The sequence below is a fragment of the Anopheles merus genome, chromosome X, assembly GCF_017562075.2.
Source record: "Anopheles merus strain MAF chromosome X, AmerM5.1, whole genome shotgun sequence".
NCBI classification, from domain to species: domain Eukaryota; kingdom Metazoa; phylum Arthropoda; class Insecta; order Diptera; family Culicidae; genus Anopheles; species Anopheles merus.
The window spans coordinates 10,854,098-10,873,119 of record NC_054081.1 but is presented as its reverse complement, the minus strand read 5'-3'; the positions used below and the strand labels follow the sequence as shown (position 1 = coordinate 10,873,119).

The window sequence follows — 19,022 nt, the reverse complement described above, 5'->3', positions numbered from 1 at the left end:
TGCCATCTGGTAGCGTTTTGGTGGCAAACGAAGCTTCCTGTCTCGGACCCACAGACCGCCATGTCGCCGCGTTTGTCTTTTCGTTTGATTTGTGATGGCACGAGGGGGGGGGGGAAGATGGGAGTGGAAGGTGAAGGTTTGTCCAGACTGGAAAGCTGGTGCTGTGGTTTCGGCACACTGCGCGGTTTGACACTACGCGGTCGCTCCCTGCTCCGTCGGTTGATCACCCTTAAGGAAAACTCTAGTGGCGTTGGTGTTGGAGTGGGCAGATGGAATGGAGAACGCACGAAATTAGTTTTCCCACCTTGCGCCCCCTTCCTCTCACAGACACACGCAGCAGTACCACGCTATTGGCTGAATGGTTTAGCGTCCGGTTAGCAGCCAAGCCGGGCCTTTTCATCACCTCTCTCACCCATCAAAAGTTCACCATCCCGCAAACCAGTTTAACATACCGAAGCGCTGGTCGTTTCGCTGACCGCCTCATAAACTGGACCTGGGTAGTGTAGTGGTATGGTGGGGGGTGGTGTGTGTTTTTATTCCCTTTTTCCGTCCCTTCGTTAATACAACCCGCTTGAATCGCTTCGTTTCGTGCCCTCTCGCGCAGCAAGAAAATGGGCGACGGTGTGCCGTGTTTAGTACTGACTCTTTCGCGACATCTGTGCATGAGAAGGTTCGTTTCCTTCACTTCCTCTGCATAAAAAACTATTTGCTGTTTTTTTGTACACCAGTGTGTGTGCATATTTTTTTGTTTTGCTTATTGGTTAATTGTTTTTTCTTTGGTGGAATGCACCAAAAAAAGAAGAAAAGACACTTTTGTAACAAAAAAAGTGTGTGTGTGTTTTTTTTTAAACTGAGGAGCTCTGCTTTACTATTGAAAATATGAAGAAACGTTCCGTAAGGGCCCTTTTTTGACACACAGCAAGCAATCAAGTGATTTCCAATCGCTTAAAAGCAATAAAAAATGTCCAAACGGTGAAAAACTGGTTCTCATGTGAGAACTGATCAGCAAGCGACGAACCCCATAAAGCCACTGCTTCTGTGGAATCTTTAAAAAAGTGCTTAAATACACTGGGAATGGAAGTTGTATCTCCCCGCTGTGCAGCCTAGACATTAATACTCTGTATTATCCAGTCTGTTCTAGTCGATGGAACATGATGTGGCTGTCCAGCAAGTCTCCAATTACAATAAGGCAAAAAAAGAGATTGTTGCATGAAAGGTGGCCCAACAGCCATCCTGGTTTGTCAATAAAAAAACTGTAGATTACCAAAATGATGGGAAGAAGCAGTATTAAAAGAGGGAAAATACTTTGAACATTGAATGTACTGCCAAATTGTCACAGCGAAGCTTCCATTTTCACCGTAGCTTCTTGCGCTGTTTAACTGTGTTATACGCTTTGGGGGTTGATACATCATGTAGTTTTGTATCTGGCTATTGGAAGGCCATTGATACGATCGCTTTTTTGTTTGTTTGTGTCCCACCGGCTTGTTGTCGTTTCTTGTTTGTTATTGATTTAGTTTATGTTGTGTGTTTGTGATTTGCCTGTGTTTTTTTTTATTTAAAGGAAAGAATAAAATGAAATGATTAGTTCAAAACATAAAACCGCAGAGAATAACGGGAACACGAGCTCAAGGTGGGTTGTGAAAAAGGGTTGCGATGAAGGCTTGCTCCTAAAATGGTGTTGGTGGTGGTGGCCGTGTCGTTTTGAAGGGTTTTGAATGTTTTGCTTTCCCCCGGCTGCACGTTGTGCACGTATTGTTTTGTATTGCGTGTAGCATTTGCTCTTAAACCGCCCCGCCCTCCTTTCCTAGGTTCGATGGTAGGGAAAAGGAAGGGGAGGAGGGGGAGGGGAGTCATTAAGGGTTGCTGAGACAATTTCTTCTAAGTACAAAAAACGATCAGAATTACGGGAACATCCACACCTAGCTTAGCTTACAATGTAATAATCGATCGGAAACCTCGTTTTGCGTGCTATCTCTCTCTTTCTCTCTCTCTCTCTCTCTCGCTTGCTGACACACCGTTTGAATAATACGTTTAATACCATTTGACTAAATGTATGCAAATGTTGCGATGTTGTCCTCAGCCGATCTCTTCAACCCACAATTTGCTCGTTGCGTTTGTTTGGCTAACTGTCGTATCTAAGATGTGTACATTTTTCTGCTTCCCAGTTACGGTTGTAGTTTTATTTTTTTTCTCTCTCTCTCTCTCTCTCTCTCTCTCTCTCTCGCTCTCATTTTGTTATATTATTATCCTATATTCTTGTGTTATATTGCTATCCGTGCAAATGGCTATGGTGGCTGGGACGAGCCAGCAAAAAGTTACACACTACTAGACACCAATTGATTGATTTTGTTTGTTTGTTTGTTTTCTTTTCTTTTCTTTTCGTCCTTTTTGAACGGAAAACACAAAATTAGAGAGAAAAAACAAAAACACCCATCAAACACGTTCATCTATGCTTACACTCTATGCGCAGGGTGTGGGGAACGGGGGGGTTGGGAGGGATGGTTTTGCTTCCATTTGGTTTTGGATTCACCTTCCCACACACACACACACACACATACACCCGCACGTACGCAGTATTAGAAACAATGCCATGCCTTGCCATAAAAAAACCTCCCCCCTGGCGCACTGGATCCAGACATAAAAACATGAATGTGAATGACCTTTCTTCGTCTTTTGTTCTACCCTTCTTCTATTGCGCTTTCCTTTTTCCGGTGTGATGATGTAACCTTTTAAAAGTTGTATTTTTTTATTTGCTCCTGTGTGTGTGTGTTTTTATTTTATTTATTAAATTTAGCTAACGATGTTTTTTTTATTCATTTCTATACATAGACACTAATAAACTGTCCGCTAATTGTCGGTAATTGTTGCTTGTGGGTGAAGTTGCAGCCCAGCAACCTAGCACAGTTGAATATTTTACCCTCTATCTCTCTATCTCTCTCTCTCTTTCTCTCTCACACACACACACACACACACACACTTATAAGTGATAATTTAATACAAAAAAGAAAGGTCTCTCTCTCCCCTCTCTACTTCGTTCGGTTTTGTGCAGCTGGCGCAGGAATTATTTAGAATAATTACCACAGCTGGCTGAAAACAAACGCGTGTGCCTGTGCCGCTCTCGTGCTGCACGGTTGTGCGTGTGTGCGAACCCTCTCTTTCCTGCTAGCTACCTTCCCTCCCGCCCCTTTCACCGTCCCCGTCTTTCGCTATTCGCTATTTATCACCCGAATTGCCGATCGAACTGCCTGATGCTGATAGTTCGCACTGTCTTTCGCACTCCACTGCTCGAGAATTGCTTTCCTTTCCTGGTGCGAGGGGGGGTGTCTGTATGTATGTCTGTTGCTACTTACGTTTGGCATAGTTCCCTCCTTCCCCTCGGGTTTCCCCTATTACACAGCACACACACATTCACACATATACAAAATGGAGAAACGGGCACGCGGGAGCAATACTAATACTAGCGAAGACTTGCCTACGGCTTGCGTTTCCTTGAAAAGGGTTGTTTTTTGTTTGAATTATTTTTGGTTTTCTTTTGCCATTAATTGTAGTTGCGAACCTTACCACTACAGGGGGGAGCCCTTCGCGCCGAGCAAATGGTTTTGTGGTGTTAGACTTTTTTTATATGTATATATATATATATGTATGTATATATGTATATATGTATATAGTTTTTAAATGTAAATTTATATAATTATAGTTCTTTTTTCGGGTTTGATTTAGGTCCACCACCATCACCGCACAGCGCGCGATCCGCGAAAAAACATCTAATTTCACTTGATTTGCTTTCATCATGTTTGTACCATTGGGCGATGCCCGATGGACAATACATAGTAATGTAGTGTGTTGCTGCTTACAAGTACGATTTGTGTGTTTATGTGTGTCTGTTTCATTTCACTATACTATACGGCCGCAAAGATACACACAGGGGCTTACGAGCTACCGTAATTATTTGGTTTTTTTTTAGTGTGTTTGTTTTTTTAAATATTTTTTCTTGGTTGGTTTTACATCTCTTCTACCTCCCTTTACGTTCCCCCATGCATCATTCGCGCACTCGTGCACCGATGCTCGCGCGCACGTATAAACTGTTTATCTGTTTATCTGTTCTTTTTTTTGTTAGTTTGTTTGTTTAAAAATGCCTTACACTTAAAGGGATGGTTGGTTCCGCTGTATTTAATTTTTTTTTAATGCTTTGCTTTTTTGCTTCTGCAGACATTTGTTTTCGTGGCGCGATTTTTGGTTCAACATTTATTAGAATATGACAATAATGGTAAGAAAAAAACACAATGGCAATAAAAAACGAGCTCTGAAACAATTTGAAACAGTTTTAGCTAACAGCCCGTTCCAGGATCTGGGCGTGCCGTTTTGTTTTGTGTGCTCTACACTTTAGCACAAGATTTCCTAACCCTAAAAAACATCCAGTCGCCCTGTGGACGATCTTGTGTATATATATATATATATGTGTGAGTATTTGTGTGTTTGTGTTGTTGCTATTGCTGTGCAACTCTTTGCGTGTAAACTGTGTTGCCACACACACAGCCACATGCATGCTCGAGCGGGCGAGTGTGTCGTTTGTGCCGCCCGATGCCCTTGACTGTTGAGCGCGACCTCACTTTTGTGCACACGGGAGCGATGGTATGAATTTGTTTTTTTTTTTATATTTTTGGTTCAATATACAGATCAGCTTTGGCTAATTATTGCAAACCGTTCAGGCTTATTCTATTCTTGCAATCGAAATGGCTCGATGTCGAGTTGAATATTTGTTAATTGCGGTTTCGAGGTTTCCGTAGAATATGTGTCATGTAACGTTTGCATTAAAAAATGGACAATAATTGTCGATTTTTCATGGGTTTATCTTTACCCGCACAAACGAAACGTTGGTTGCACTCATCATAGTATCCTATGAGTTAGTAGACAAAATTTGACACCTCTATCACTCAAACTCGAGCCGTGATGGCCAAAAAAGTAGAGCAACTTTGTTCAGGATCGTGCACGATCAAAGAACGGCAACCCGCAGCGTTTAAAAAGGGCACCATGTGGCAGTATGTGGACGTCGTATAATCCTGTTCTGGTGTTTACAGCTTCTTGGCACTAATAGATAACAATTTGTGCATTGAAAGAACGCCCGGCTCTAAATGGCCGACGACCCTGAGTGACAAGAAGCTCCAAAGGATTTTGAAAATGGAAACCGAGGGACAAGTTGATACTTTGCTGTGTTCGCCCGGCCGGGGATGTCGATGCAACCGACCAAACAGTGAAATGGTACCTGAGGTACATGAAAAAACACATCAGGAAGCAGAAATCGCGTCCACTGGCTTCGCAGCGACAAGCAATGACGCCAAAATTCAATGCGATCATTTTTTGGTGAATTTCGGAGGAATTTTAATATGAAACCCTAGTCCGACATCTCGATATAGACATCTCCTAGCTGTTGTCCATCGAATTTCTCTAGACCAACATGATGCAAAAGCTCTACTGCAACAATTTTGATATCAGAAAACTGGCGTAGAAGTGATAGAAATCGAAGGTAGATCTTAAAAACATGCCCGCATGCATGACTTTGTCCGTTCTGGCGAAAATTCCGGGTGACTGACAAAAGGCAGCTAGATTTATGTTTTCAAGTAAGCTTAAATAACTACCTTTCAAAGGATGTTCATGGAAAGAAATTATCTCTCTTTGCTTGTTTTTCTTTTATCAACAGCCGGCCGAAATAAAATCATTTTTTTAATGCAAACGTCAAGAGAGTTTTATCCATTGAAACGTCCACGCGTTCTTTCGATTCTAGAGTCAATTCAAGTCTTTCGTTGTCGACATCAAAACCCCATTAGGAAATGGATCGAAATCAATGTTTTGGCAGTCGTCAAGTAAACTATGCCCCAAAAAAATTCGAGCAGTCGGCGAACTCGCATGAGTTCATAGGCCGTGTGCCATCGCATCCCAATTGTCGTTTTCGAGTTCGAAAATCGAGTTTTTGAGATAGTTTCCATAAACTGGAACCTTAAACTTCCCTTTAACTGCGCCAGTTTAAGGGATTAATAGAGCAAGCCCTTTAAAATCGACTGTGATGTGATTTTTTCATTGCTTTATTCTCTGTGCTTTGGGAAATAACGTTTCCCATCCTTATCACTGTTGGAATAGATATTTTATACACACAAACACCTCATTTTTACAAAATAACGCCACACAAAATGCCAATTCAAAATATTCAATAAAATTATCAAGCGCGATTATCATGAGATAGACGAAGGTCATACCCACGCACAAACTAAATTTTGACGCTTTCAACACGTTCGATCACGCACAAATAAAAAAAAAAAACTGTATCTCGAGCACCATTCCAGCAGATCATGGTTAACAATCGAGAAAAAAATCCCAAATGTCATTTTGAGCACGAATAATCGAGAATTCGAGCAATTTGCTTTACCCAATTGACATTTTTGAGCACGAATAATTCCCTTAAACTGGAGCCTTAAACTTTCCTTAAACTGCACCAGAAAAAGTCCTTCAAAATCAACTGTGAAGCGGCTTTTTCGTTACTGTCTTCTAGATTCGATCGGAAATGATGTTTCCTATCGTTATAGAAGTTCATGAAGCCATATACTTAAATAATATCATATACTTCATAGACTTAAATAATATCGATTTTTTTTATAAAATAACGTCATACATGATTCGATTTTGTTTTTTATCAAATACCAAAGCTATGAATATAAAATGAGCTCGACGACAGAGTCGATCGATAGAAGAACGTCTTATTTACAAACACACCAAAATTTTGCGCTTTTAACACACTTGATCACACACAAATCAATAATTTCAGGTGTATCGAGTACTAATCGAGCAGATATGGAAAAACAATTTCTAGCAAATGTCACTTGGGTAAACTTCCTTTAAACTGCACCAGTTTAAAGGAAAAATAGAAAAAAGGTCTTTAACAATAACTGTGGTGTGAATTTGTTGGTTTCTTTCTTCTGATTTGACCGGAAAATAACGTTTGCTTTCGTTATAGTTGGTCATGTAGCCATTTTACATGAAAAAATACCGATTTTTTCAGAAAATAACGTCACACAAAATATGCTTCCGTTTTACATAAAAAACAAATCCACTATAGCAGGCGAATCGAGTACTAGTCGAGTAGATCAGGCCTAACAAGTTCGAGCAAATGTTACTTGGGATTATAGCAGTTTGTGAAGCAGTTTATTCGCCCATAGTTTAAGCCATTGGGACCCTTGACGATTTTATTCAGCTTTTTGTATGGTGTTTGACAGATGGAGGCTGAAATTATGTAAACACTCCATACATAATCACACACAATACCAGCCTGCAATATTCACTCTAGATTATTCTAAACTCAAAGCTAGAATTAGATTCGAGTATCTGCTCGAAAAATGGCAAAACAAGGTGGTGTTTACATTTATCCCATAAAATTATTATTTATCCCCATTAAATATTCATTCAGAAGCAGAAGCGATAAAAATCAGCCATACATTAATTCATACACCTTGGGATAAGCCCACCTGTATATTATAACCACTTAGGCAACTGCTCGAAAACTGCTATACAATGCCAACAGCTTACAGTCTGAAATTTCAACTTAAAACGGAAAGGGGCCCATTATTTGAAATTTACAGAAGATACTACTCGAAACCCTCGCAATGTTTAGATGAGAGGTTAGATTAGAAGAAATCATTTCATTTCAATATTCATAAGGAGATTCCTTATTTCTAGGCTACAATTCTGATTTTGTGAGCGTATTTAAAAGTCATCTCCGAGGGTTGGTCTGGCAATTTGACGCCTACTCCAATTGATCGATTGATTTCCCCGTACCTAGACTGCTAAAACAATAAGCAAATTTTAAAGAGCAATCGATTCAAATTTCTCGACTCGACTAAAATCGATAATAAGCCTGAACGTTGCAAGCATGCGCCTTGCGGTTAGCGCATCCGCCGTCTGTTGACTGGGGCACGAAGCTTGAAGTTTATGAGAGTGTGTATTTACAGAGAGAAAAAAAAAACAAAACAATCGCCTCATGAGTGGGGTGAATGGTGGTGGACAAGGGGATGGCGGGTTGAGAAGGAAGCATCAGTAAAGAGACCGTACTCCGGTACAGTGTTATTGCTTGTGGGTGAGAGTGGATCAGTTTCGTGCCTTTGCCACGCTCTCTGCCTCCCTCAATCCTCGCCAGTCCTCCGCACCCCAAAACAAACCCCGAACTCTTCCGGCTCTCTTTCCTTCCCTTCCATGGTCGCGCACTGGAATCGTCTCAGGCAAGGACACACGTGGCGTGTTTGTTTTTATAAAACAACTTAACGCAACATCGTTTACCCTCGAGAAACGACCACGCACGCACTGTCCTACTCGCTTTACTGTACGCATGTGTGGGCATGTGTGTGTGTGTGTGTGAGTGTGTTTGTATGTGCATCTTTCTTGTCCTCTACCTGGGTTGCTCTGTGTGTGTGTGTGTGTGTGTGTGTGTGTGTGTGTGTGTGTGTGTGTGTGTGTGTGTGTGTGTGTGTGTGTGTGTGTGTGTGTGGTGTGTGTGTGTGTTTCCCTCAATCTGTCTGGCCGCTTCCGCTATGTACAAAAAAACAGCGATCGGACGCATCACGTTCGATCGGCGGGGGTTGGCAGCCGCGCACTTGGACGCGGCGGCGGGGCCCGTAAGCGGTCCCCGCCACCGCAGGTGCTATCTCCGCTCCCCCAACCCCCCCTTTTAATACCGGTATTTACCAACTATTAGTCATTGATTTTTACAAGTTTTTTGTTTGTTTGTTGTTGCTTCCTCTTTTCACCTTCCTTTAGTACATTCGTCCCCCTTGCGCTGCACAGCTTCGCGCAGCTTTCCCCAAATGCATCCAGCTCGATTGGTGGCGGAGGTGGTGGCGGCGGCAATGGTGGCAACATTTTTTCCGCAAAATGAAATCGTCGAGCAATAAATTGGATTCGCACGCACCGCATTGGGCGGGAGCGATTTAGAGTCCATAGTTAAAATTTGCGAGCAACAGGTTTGTTTTTTTATAAATGTTTTTGCAATTTTCATTACATTTCCATTGCTTCCGGGTTTCGGTTCGGTTCTAAAAAGAACAAAACACAGTGACATAAACACAAATAAACTAATAGAGTTTGTTTGACGGTGGTTAAAACCAGTGCCTGCCCCGAGGACAACATGGATCCAATTTGCCTGCCCATCCCGGGTGTCGCTCGCCCAACTTTCCCCCCGAATCTGAATGCAAATGGTGCAGCCGGCGAATGCATCGCTCTATGTGAGGGGTTTTGTTTTTCTTTTGCTAAATATTTCTACGCGGCGCAATTTCAGCGGTTTCGTATCACCCATACTATTCACGCTGCGCGCACGTGTTGATAATTATTAGTTTGAAATTAGTTAGCTAAGTCCCAGACCCACTAGTCACCAGTGGACCACTAATCACCACAGCTGCTCGAGCGCCACAACGAGTGAAGAGGTTTGATTTTTGATTCCCGAATTCCTGGGTTTTTGTTCGGCTCGCTCTTTTCTATCCCGCCTATGTACACGTGTCGGTTGTGTCCGGGAAGGAAGGTGGTGGTGCATTGTGTATCTCGCTTTGCGCTTGTGTCCCCTCCCCGCTGTGTTATGCTGTGCAGAAACCCACTGTCTTAACGCTATTTAAGTTGCGCCTATTCATAGTACCACCTGCTTTGGGGGTCGATTTGGCTTGCTTTTCCCTTAGCCGTGCTGCCCGTTACTCGATCTTCCTTTACTTGTTAGGTGTCCGTCCCTTGCATTTTTTAGTTAGATATATAGTGGTAGTACGTTACGCACACTACGGCTAATTGTTTAAGTATTGCCGGATAGCTTCTCTGTGTCGTCCCTTTGCTCATCCGCTGTTTGTTCGCCTCGTCTCCCTCTGCCGCAGTATTAGTAATTTCGTAGTTTGCTTCTCCGACTTTTTTTTTCTCGTTTCACTATACTCACACGTCCGTTTTGCCATGTTTTACGCTTGGTGGGAGAGTAATTGGTGGGGAAAAGTACTGCTAAACACTACACCCAAATCATTCTGATACGCACACAGCTATACACACAATGCTGCATGTATGTGTGTTTTGTGAGAGTGTACAAAGATGACTCGAAGATGTAGTAAATATGTGTGTGAGTGTTTTTGTGTTATTTTTTTGCTTTACATTTTAATCTTTCGTGTTCATCTCTCTCTCGCTCTCTCTCTACATCTATTGCTCTCTTCTTGTTCGCATTGGTGTTACCGAAAGATGGGCGGCATTGCATACCGTTCGAGCGCTGGTATCCCCCGCGGCACCATCCACGGCCTCCACCAGCACGGCTCGAGGGTGGCGACGGCGGCCACCAAGACGAGCAGCAGGATTGTGCCGGCCGGCGCGCGGTACGCTCGCGGTGGTGGCGGTGATGACGATGGTGGTGATGGTAGTAGGAACAGCGGTGCGGGTGCGCCACCTAGCGGCGCGTATTATCATCGCAGGTAGCCGCCGGTCCGGTAGCCGCCGCCGAGCTGTGCGCCGCCAATGGCCCGCTCCGTAGCCTTCTCGATGCTACGGGAGACGCAGCGATAGCAGCACACGTACGCTAAACATCACTTGAACAGGATGCGCCGGAACGCGCGCCGAAAGTCCTTGTTGAAGATGGTGTAGATGGCCGGATTGAGCGCGGAGTTCATGTAGCCGAGCCAGAACGCGAGCGAGAACGCGCTGTCCGGGATGTGGCAGTCCGGGCAGACCGGCACCAGGATGTAGAGGAAGAAGAACGGCAGCCAGCAGGCGATGAAGCTGCCCATGATCAGGCCGAGTATGAGCGTCGCCCGCTTCTCCTTCTTGCGCGCGATCCGGCGCTTCTCCTTTTCCGGGTCGCGCGGCTTCGGCTTCGGGGGCAGGGCCGGCTCCAGCTCGCTGCACGCGCTGTCCGTTTGCTTGGCCGCGATCAGCTGCGAGATCGCCTGCTGGCCGCCCGGCGCCGCCAGCATCGGCTGCGTGCAGTTGGGCGCGTTGCCCCGACCCGCGTGCGCCCCGCCGTGCCCGGCGGCCTTCGCGTTCGCCTGCCGCGCCTTCGCCTTGCCCTTGCCGAAGATGGGCTGGCAGAGGCGAAACTTGAGCGGCTTCACCACCGCGCAGCGGCTGATCACGCCCGAGTCCGAGCTGGACGGGTCGAACTCGCTCACCATGTCGGTGTCGATGCCGACCGACAGCGCCCGGCTGCGGGCAGCGGCCGACGACGGGGAGGCGACCGGTTCGGTGGCCGCCGCCGTGATGCCGTTCGTGCTCCGGCCCTGCTGCGCCGGCTGCGTCACCTTGAGCGTGTCCTTCGGCTCGAGCGCGACCGGCGAGATTGGGCCGTGCTGGTCCTGCTCGGCCGTGGCCGCCTCGCTCGTCGACATGTCCGACGCGAAATCGCACGTCACGACCGGGATCGGCATCGGGGTGCCGCGCGGCGGCGGCTCGATCGTGGCGATCTGCGTGCTGCCACCGCCCTGCGCCCCGCCGGCAAGCTGCACCGGGTGCTGCTGATGGTGGGCCGCCGCCGCCGCCGACTGATTGTTATTGCTAGAGGCACTGGGTAGCGAGGGCATCGGCACGGTACCGGCATTTCGCGTAAAACTCGTGTCCTGCGAAAAGGGTCGATAAAAGGGGGGGGGGCAGAGGGGGGGGGAGATGATAGGGAGCAGAAGGGATGTAATAGGCAGGTTGGGTGAAGATTGGAAGACGCAGAGGAAAAACGTAGGTGTAAGTGTTAAATTTTGCAGGTTAAAAGTGTACATTTGCTATGGAGATTGCATACCTTTAGGCGGTTTTTTCATTTTTGCATTATCGCGTCTCTTTGACAATCTAATCGTAAGAATTCTTTTTGAGTTAAAACAATTTAAACTGTCTGGTGTTTATACTGACTGGTCTGGGCAGCTTATTATATTATAATCATCAATACTTTTTTGAAATGTTTTGCTAAGTTCTTAATAATCACGTTCCTTAATAAAAACTAACGACGTTCAAGAGACTGATGCTAGTATTGCAGCCGTTACCGCTGAATTTGGCTATCAACTCACTCATTTTTGTCTCTAAGGCATCTTTCTGGGCAACGTGTCACAATTGTTACCTCTAAGGCAGTGATGTCAAACTCATTTGACACCACGTGGGCTAAAATACTATTTTAAATAGTAGCACGGAGCGCCACCTAGTTTTTATATAATATTATATGGTACAAAAAAAGGATCGTTAGCAGTTCCTTTAATTTAATTTTAAGATAATAGTTACGTTTTAACAGAAAAACAAACTTTAATTTAAAATAGGTGTCATCCATCAATTATGTAACGCTGAAAGGGGAGTGGAGGGGATATCGTCAAACGTTACGATTTGTTACATGGGGGAGACGGGGTTTTTTAACTTTTGTTACGTAACGTGAAATAAATTGTTACATAAATGTAATAAACTAAGCTGTTTGAGGGGGTGGGGTCCATAAGTTACGTAATTTGGGAGAGGGGGAGAGGGGTACTTCCAACGTTACAATTTGTTATACTAGCTGGAGAGGGAGTTGGAAAATTAAAATATTTGCGTTACGTAATTGAGGGATGACGCCATACTGTTTATGTGCTACTAAAGAAGGTTTGAGGCAGATTATTTTCAATATGCTAGGGTAGCTGTACCAGTTTTCGGCAGGCTAGTGCAGCAGTTTCACAAAAACTGCTCATACACCTACTTTTTTATTATTTTTCATGAAAGTGATGTTATTTTGGTTGACAGACTATCGTAGTATGTTATGCTTTTTTTTATTTGCCGTTTCAAAGCCCTTTTTCACAAATATTCGTGAAAATACAAACATTGATTTTGCTCCTATTTTCGGCAGTTTGTTCCTGTTTTCGGCAGGCTGTGTTCCTATTTTCGGCATCGCGAATACGGGTCGGAAAATGTTTTTATCAATGTAAATAGATAGATAAAAATGTTTAAAGCATTTTAACACTATCACTTTGATGAGATTGATGTGAAAAAGCACTTTAATTATTAATTTTACGTTGCTTATTTTGGCCCGTTTTGACAGCCTTTTTGATGCGACATTTAAACAGAGCAGCCATTGAAGAAAATTGACAGGTGGACGGTTATAGCGTACGGCACCATCTGGCTTACAAATAATTATTTTTCTCTTAAGTTATTGCATTATTTGTCGTGAAATCCTTGATATTTGAAACAAGAAAGGTCTTATTATGCGTCGACATACGCATTGTAGTGTTCAGAACAAGTTTTAAAGGAATATTCAGCCAAATCCAAGGTGTGTTATTGTTCCGAGTTTCGGCAGGAGCCCACAACATTGAGCTGTCAAAAATGAACATTTACTGTGTACCTATTTTCGGCAGCATTGAAAGTGAAAAATAACTTGTTTATCGTGATTTTAAAATTCCGAATAATTTTGAATAAATTAAATAAGCATAAAATCTTTAATATGCACCACTTTTTCATTATTTTACTGTTATGGTTTTCTTAATCACAAAACCTGCCGAGCTATTGGCAGGTGCCGAAAAATGCTGAGCTCTACACAATTTAGTTGATATTTTGGAAAATACGCAAGGAAATGGTGTGAAATTTCGTATATGAATAACAAATGAGTATTCTTTCACTACAAAATTGTGTCTTGTGACATTTTTTTTACCACATTTTTGCCCAATTTCACGTTTTTAGTTACCCTGCCGAAAACAGGTACATTGCCAAAAACTGGTACAGTTACCCTATATGGCCTCTGATATGCTCAAAATTTGGATGTTTTATACCAACTTAACACATTTTGAGTGTTTATTCTATAACTAGAGCAATTTTTGGGAATTCTTGGCTTTTTGTGATAACATGCGTGGTGAGAAGGTTGAGGCAGTACACATAAGGTTTTATGACAATTGGCAGAAAAACCTGCCATGTTGAAAATCTCTTCATAGTTCAGGTGTCCGAAGTTGTCTGGCATGAACTATAGAAGCAGAAATACAAAATTAATTTCACTGCAAGAGGTCGCGGGCTACCAGTTTGACGTCTCTGCTCTAAGGTGTTTTTGACTGTAAGTAAATGTATCACGATTTATACAATAGTAAGAAATTGTTGAGAAATACAGACAAACACAGGTGCGTTACAGTCAAAAATTGATGCGCACTCTCCAAAGTTGATGCCTTAGAGGGGAAAATTCATGCACAATATCAAAAATTGATGCCTAATATTGAAATGTAACTTTATTCTAAATCTCCTATTGTTTTGCCTTTACGGTGAACGACTGTGTGAAACAAACAAAACAAAATTCCTACGAGATGATCGGGAACGTTCAATTAACCGCCTAAAGAATATGCGTAACGGTTTCAAACAGCGAAGACGATCGGTTTGGCACGCCTCGCCTCGTCCATCTTACCTGTTCGCTCGGTGGCTTGAGCGGCTTCTTGCGTATACCGCGCCGGGCCCGGGCCTTCGCCGCAAAGTAGATCCGGATGTAGACGAATACCATGATGCAGCTCGGAATGTAGAACGATCCGAGCGCCGAGTACAGCACGTACCCGATGTCTTGGCTCAGCTGGAAGAAGATTGGAAAGCGAAGAAGCGGTGAGATAAGAAAACAGGTCCACTGACCACAGGACTGGTCTCAGTGAGTTGCGTTTGGAACGCAATGGAACGGTTAAATTGCTACGGAATCTACTCTACTCTAGCGGAGCTCTACTACTCATCAAAACTCATGCCGTCCTCGTTGACGGTATGCAGCTCCGCTGGAACCGCTGTTGCGTAATAAATCCTCTCAATTCATCGTATTTATTTTGCCACACCACACTTGGGCCATGTGTGTGTGGTGTGGCACTGATACCACCGATTCGGTCGGTACACTGTCGGTGGCCACAAGCCGCCTGGTGTACGGCCCAGAAAACGCTGGCTTTATTTCATTTCTAAAAATCTAAGCCTAGCAGTCCTTCGCTCTCTTGCGATGTATCCTGCGTCTTTGCAGCCAACCTTGCAATGGGTCGTAAAAAGGAAGCAAGCAAGCAAGCAAGACAGGACCATCGCCTGCTCTGACGCCGTCGCCATTGTGTCGTTTGATAAAAGCGCACACACGCGCACAGGCACGCACACGCACTAACACCCGCACAGAAACCAACGTCAACGTCTTTAGCATATGCGACGCGTGATTTGATGCTGATAAATGCCCGTTCTTGGGGGCGGCTCGTACGCTCGCTTAGGAGGAACCGGGCTGCTGGGCTCGAGCGATAACTCGCCCTTCTCCTACTCCTCCTTTGTCTTCCTTCCACACTTAACGCTTCCCCCGAGGGGGGGGGGACAGAGCAATGATAGGACGGGCCGGAAAACCCCGGTCGACCATGCTGTGCGCTCCGGGCGGTGGGGAAGGGAGCCGGGTGGAAAGGGGCGAACGGTTTGCCACCGCTGTCGAAATCAGCAACAAGCGGGCTGGGCTGCCCCCTCCCGCTGGCCGGGCTTTCAGTCGGCGAAAACAAATGCCAAAATTACACATCCTAACAACCCCTAGAGGGCGTGTATATGTGTTTGGAGTGCCCACGAAGGGAAGGCGGGTGGGAGGAAAAGGCCGCTAACCGCAGCATTTGGCTAGCAGCAAGAAAGATGTGTGAACGTTTGTTAAACCTTTAGAATAACCGAGTGCAAGGGAGAGAGAGGGAGAGAGAGAGAGAGAGAGAGAGAGAGAGAGAGAGAAAGAGAGAATGAGAGAACGGGACGGGCCAGTGCTCCGGGTGGAGACAATTTGTCATCCAACAGTTTCGATTGGGCTCGTGAATGAACATGTGCGTGTGTTAACGAGACGCTCGGATGCCGTCCAAGTGAGCACTGTCGGGCGGGGATGGGACGGAGGGTATGCGCTCGGACCGTTGCCGCACGGTTGGAGATGATGGATGCCGGCACCGAACCCCCAAAACGATGACGACGACGACCGTCAGCCGGCTTGATGAGTGGCTTTCATTTCCATAATGAACTGATTCACTTGCCACCGGTCCGGGCTCTTTTGTGAATTGTGAACACGGCCGGCTCTACGGGGGTTCGCATGATACCCTGAAGTGGGTCTGGGCAGGTGGGCAAGCTGGGAAGGATTTATTGTGCGGTACAACATAAATGGCGCTACAAAAGTAGCTCTGCCGCCGCCCTCGCGCCGCACGATCGGCCAATGTGTGCATGTTGTCGATGAAGATTGCTTCGTGACGTCGTGTCACGTCTTGATGAGCCGCTGCCAGATGCAAGATGAAGGGGAGAGGGGGGGGCTGGCAAGCTATCGGGAATCTCAGCCGGTACCGCCGAACGTTAACACTGCTTCAAACCAGGGGGCTCGCTCGGTGCAAATTTTCAATTAGCGTGCCTGGCAATGAATTGCCGCGCGATGTTATTGCGATAATTGGCGCTTTAGAGTGCCGTCTACTGAGGCTTGCCGTGATTGCTACACAGCGCCAGGAGCGCTAGAATCAATGTCGCAATCATAACAAAGCCCATACACACACACACACACACACACGCATTTGATTGGCTGGCTTGCATAGGTAGGTAAGCGGTAGGGTTGCGAGCAATTGCGCCCGCTTGTGAGCGAAGGGGCAATGTTATTTTACTCCTGTGTCGTCCCTGACTGAGGTTTGACTCGCCGGGAAAGCTCTCGGGCATCAATAACAAAATGATAAAGCGCGTACCGGTTTGCGCGCCGATTGCATACATTAGGGCAATTCGCTCCAAAATAGTTGTTGCCCCTTTCAGGGCTTGATTGGATGAGCCTTTGTTTTCGTTGCGAAATAACGATCTAGCCTAAAGAGTAAAGAGGGAGCAAGTTAAGTAAGCAAATATGGTTCAAATAACATCTTGGCAGTTCCTTCAAGCTGAGGAACGAACGTGCGAAATATTACTGAGGTGTGGGATCGATGCCTTGTGATTTGGGTCTCGGCATCATCTACCCCTATATACAAGAAGGGAGACAGGCTGGACTGCAACAACTTCGGGGGTATTACGGTGTTGAATGTCGCCTTCTCGCTGTTCAGAAACTAGCAAAGAAGATCCGGAACGGAAAATCAACCACTGATTAGGTCTTCACCATGCCGCAGATCTTGGAGAAGATGGAGGAATACAAACTCAACATGTACGATCGCTTCATTGACTTCAAAGCCGTAGATGATAGCAAGGCCAGGCGCTAGACAACGACATCCGTGGCACGAACTTCTACCGGTCGCTCCAATTTCTTCGCGGATGACATCGACATTATCGGTAAGAAGGTGTATGAGACGTACACCCGACTGAAGCAACAAGAATTTGATTGAGAATCAATCCGACGAAGACGAAGTACCTGCTTGCTGGAGACTTAGATCAACTGGGAAGCAGTATATTAGTTGACGGTGATAATCTAAAGGTAGTTGAGGAGCTCTGCTATCTAGGAATGGTCGTTACTTCAGATAACGACACCAGCAGCGATATCTGGAGACGCATTGTGCAGGGAAATCGTGCATACTATGAGCTTCATCGACTGCTGAGATACAGAATTCAGGATGCCGGAATCATGCCCCGTCAAGAAGGTGTTCAACAGCGACTCCCAGTTCGCCATGGGGCGCAGGGGAGCACAGCGAGATGTTGAAGATCGGATGTCTACATAGATTGGAGGCTGCAGCCAGGGACTGAACTCAGGGTCTTATGCTGTCACCAAAGCTGGTCTCCTATTCTTCTTCTTCTTCTTTTCGCAAAACAACCGTTGTCTGTCAAGGCCTGCCTGTACCACTAGTGGGCTTGGCTTTCAGTGACTTATTTATTATCATAACATTTATTACCATAGGATAGTCAGTCCTACGTATGGGACCACGGTCCATTCGGGGCTTGAACCTATGACGGACATGTTGTTAAGTCGTACGAGATGATGACTGTACCACCAGACCGGCCGCAGACCGGTATCCTATTCTACTTGGAGCTAAATAGGGCCATCCGGGACTCGAGGGTGGAGACTTCTGGAACCATCTTCTATAAGCTAACCCAGATCCTGGCAAACGTTGATGATGTATATATTACTGGTCTGCGGCTCTCCTTTGAAACAGTAGCCTACCAAAAGATTGGGGAGGTGGCAGAAAACCTCAGACTGCAGATAGACGACACAAAGACCAAACTGATGGTGGCAACATTAGCGAGCCTACCAGCTACAAATCCAAACTTATGAAGGGGTAATGTACAAATAGGAGAACGCCCTTTTGTAATTCACCAAGAATTCACTTATCTCGGGCCAAAAGCCCGGTCGCTTACCGTCAATTCTACAGTCTGAGAAATTAATTCACCTCAAATAACCTGTCACGATGGACAACGCAGGGACTATATATTTAAAATCGGATCTTTTCGTAGATCGGCTCAGTTCCGGTTCATTCATAATGATGATCCGGATCATTTAATCGGATCAATCATTCAATTGTTAGTTTTCTGCCGAACCTGTCAGTTGAGGTCGGTTCTGCAGTAAGTTCTCTCTCTCTTTTACAGAGATTTTCGTAAGTTTTTTTAAGAAGATATCTCTATACGATTGCACATTGTGAACAAATATGCTATTCGCGTACATACGGCTTAATAGACATGCTTCGTTGAATCTAAAGCGTGAGTCGGATCAGAGCGTGTTTTGCGTCCAGGATGGTGTGGAGGTGTCCGCCATTAAGGCCGTGATAACGGATTGGCCGACGAAGGCGCGAGACCGTGAGCGATTCCGGACACTCCTGAGGTATTTCAAGACCGTAAGCAATTTTATGTTGCATAAAGGAGGAGCTGAAGCAAGACAGCAAATTTGCAAATCCAAATTTGACGTTTTGAAATAAACACTCAATGAGCGTTTGTGCATTGATAATGGTTGCTGTTATGTGTTGAAAGAAAACTAACGAATCATAGGAAGGAGGACTTGGCTATGCTAGTTGCTTAACTTGCGTGTGACAATTTTGTATACATCTTGCTTCAAGGAAAATATCCAACCCAATACTGGCAAGCAAATCATCCTTCGGTGTCAGAAAGCGCCTACAGCGATGCAATCCGCATAACAAAATTGTCACCTTAACAGCTGA

The 19,022-nt window shown here is 45.1% G+C and overlaps 1 protein-coding gene across 12 annotated transcripts in view; it reads right to left on the bottom strand.

Moving 5' to 3' along the window:
- Nucleotides 1-7,489: 7,489 nt before the first annotated feature.
- Nucleotides 7,490-19,022, bottom strand: part of LOC121592897 (alpha-2Db adrenergic receptor) — a 203,214-nt gene continuing 191,681 nt past the window's right edge. For all 12 annotated transcript variants that reach the window (XM_041914798.1, XM_041914807.1, XM_041914815.1 and 9 more), the window contains 2 exons: nt 14,369-14,527; nt 7,490-11,603 (listed from right to left, as the gene is read on the bottom strand). In XM_041914798.1, coding sequence (XP_041770732.1) covers nt 10,578-11,603; nt 14,369-14,527 — 1,185 coding nt within the window. In that variant the 3' untranslated portion in view covers nt 7,490-10,577. The remainder of the gene's footprint in view (nt 11,604-14,368; nt 14,528-19,022) is intronic.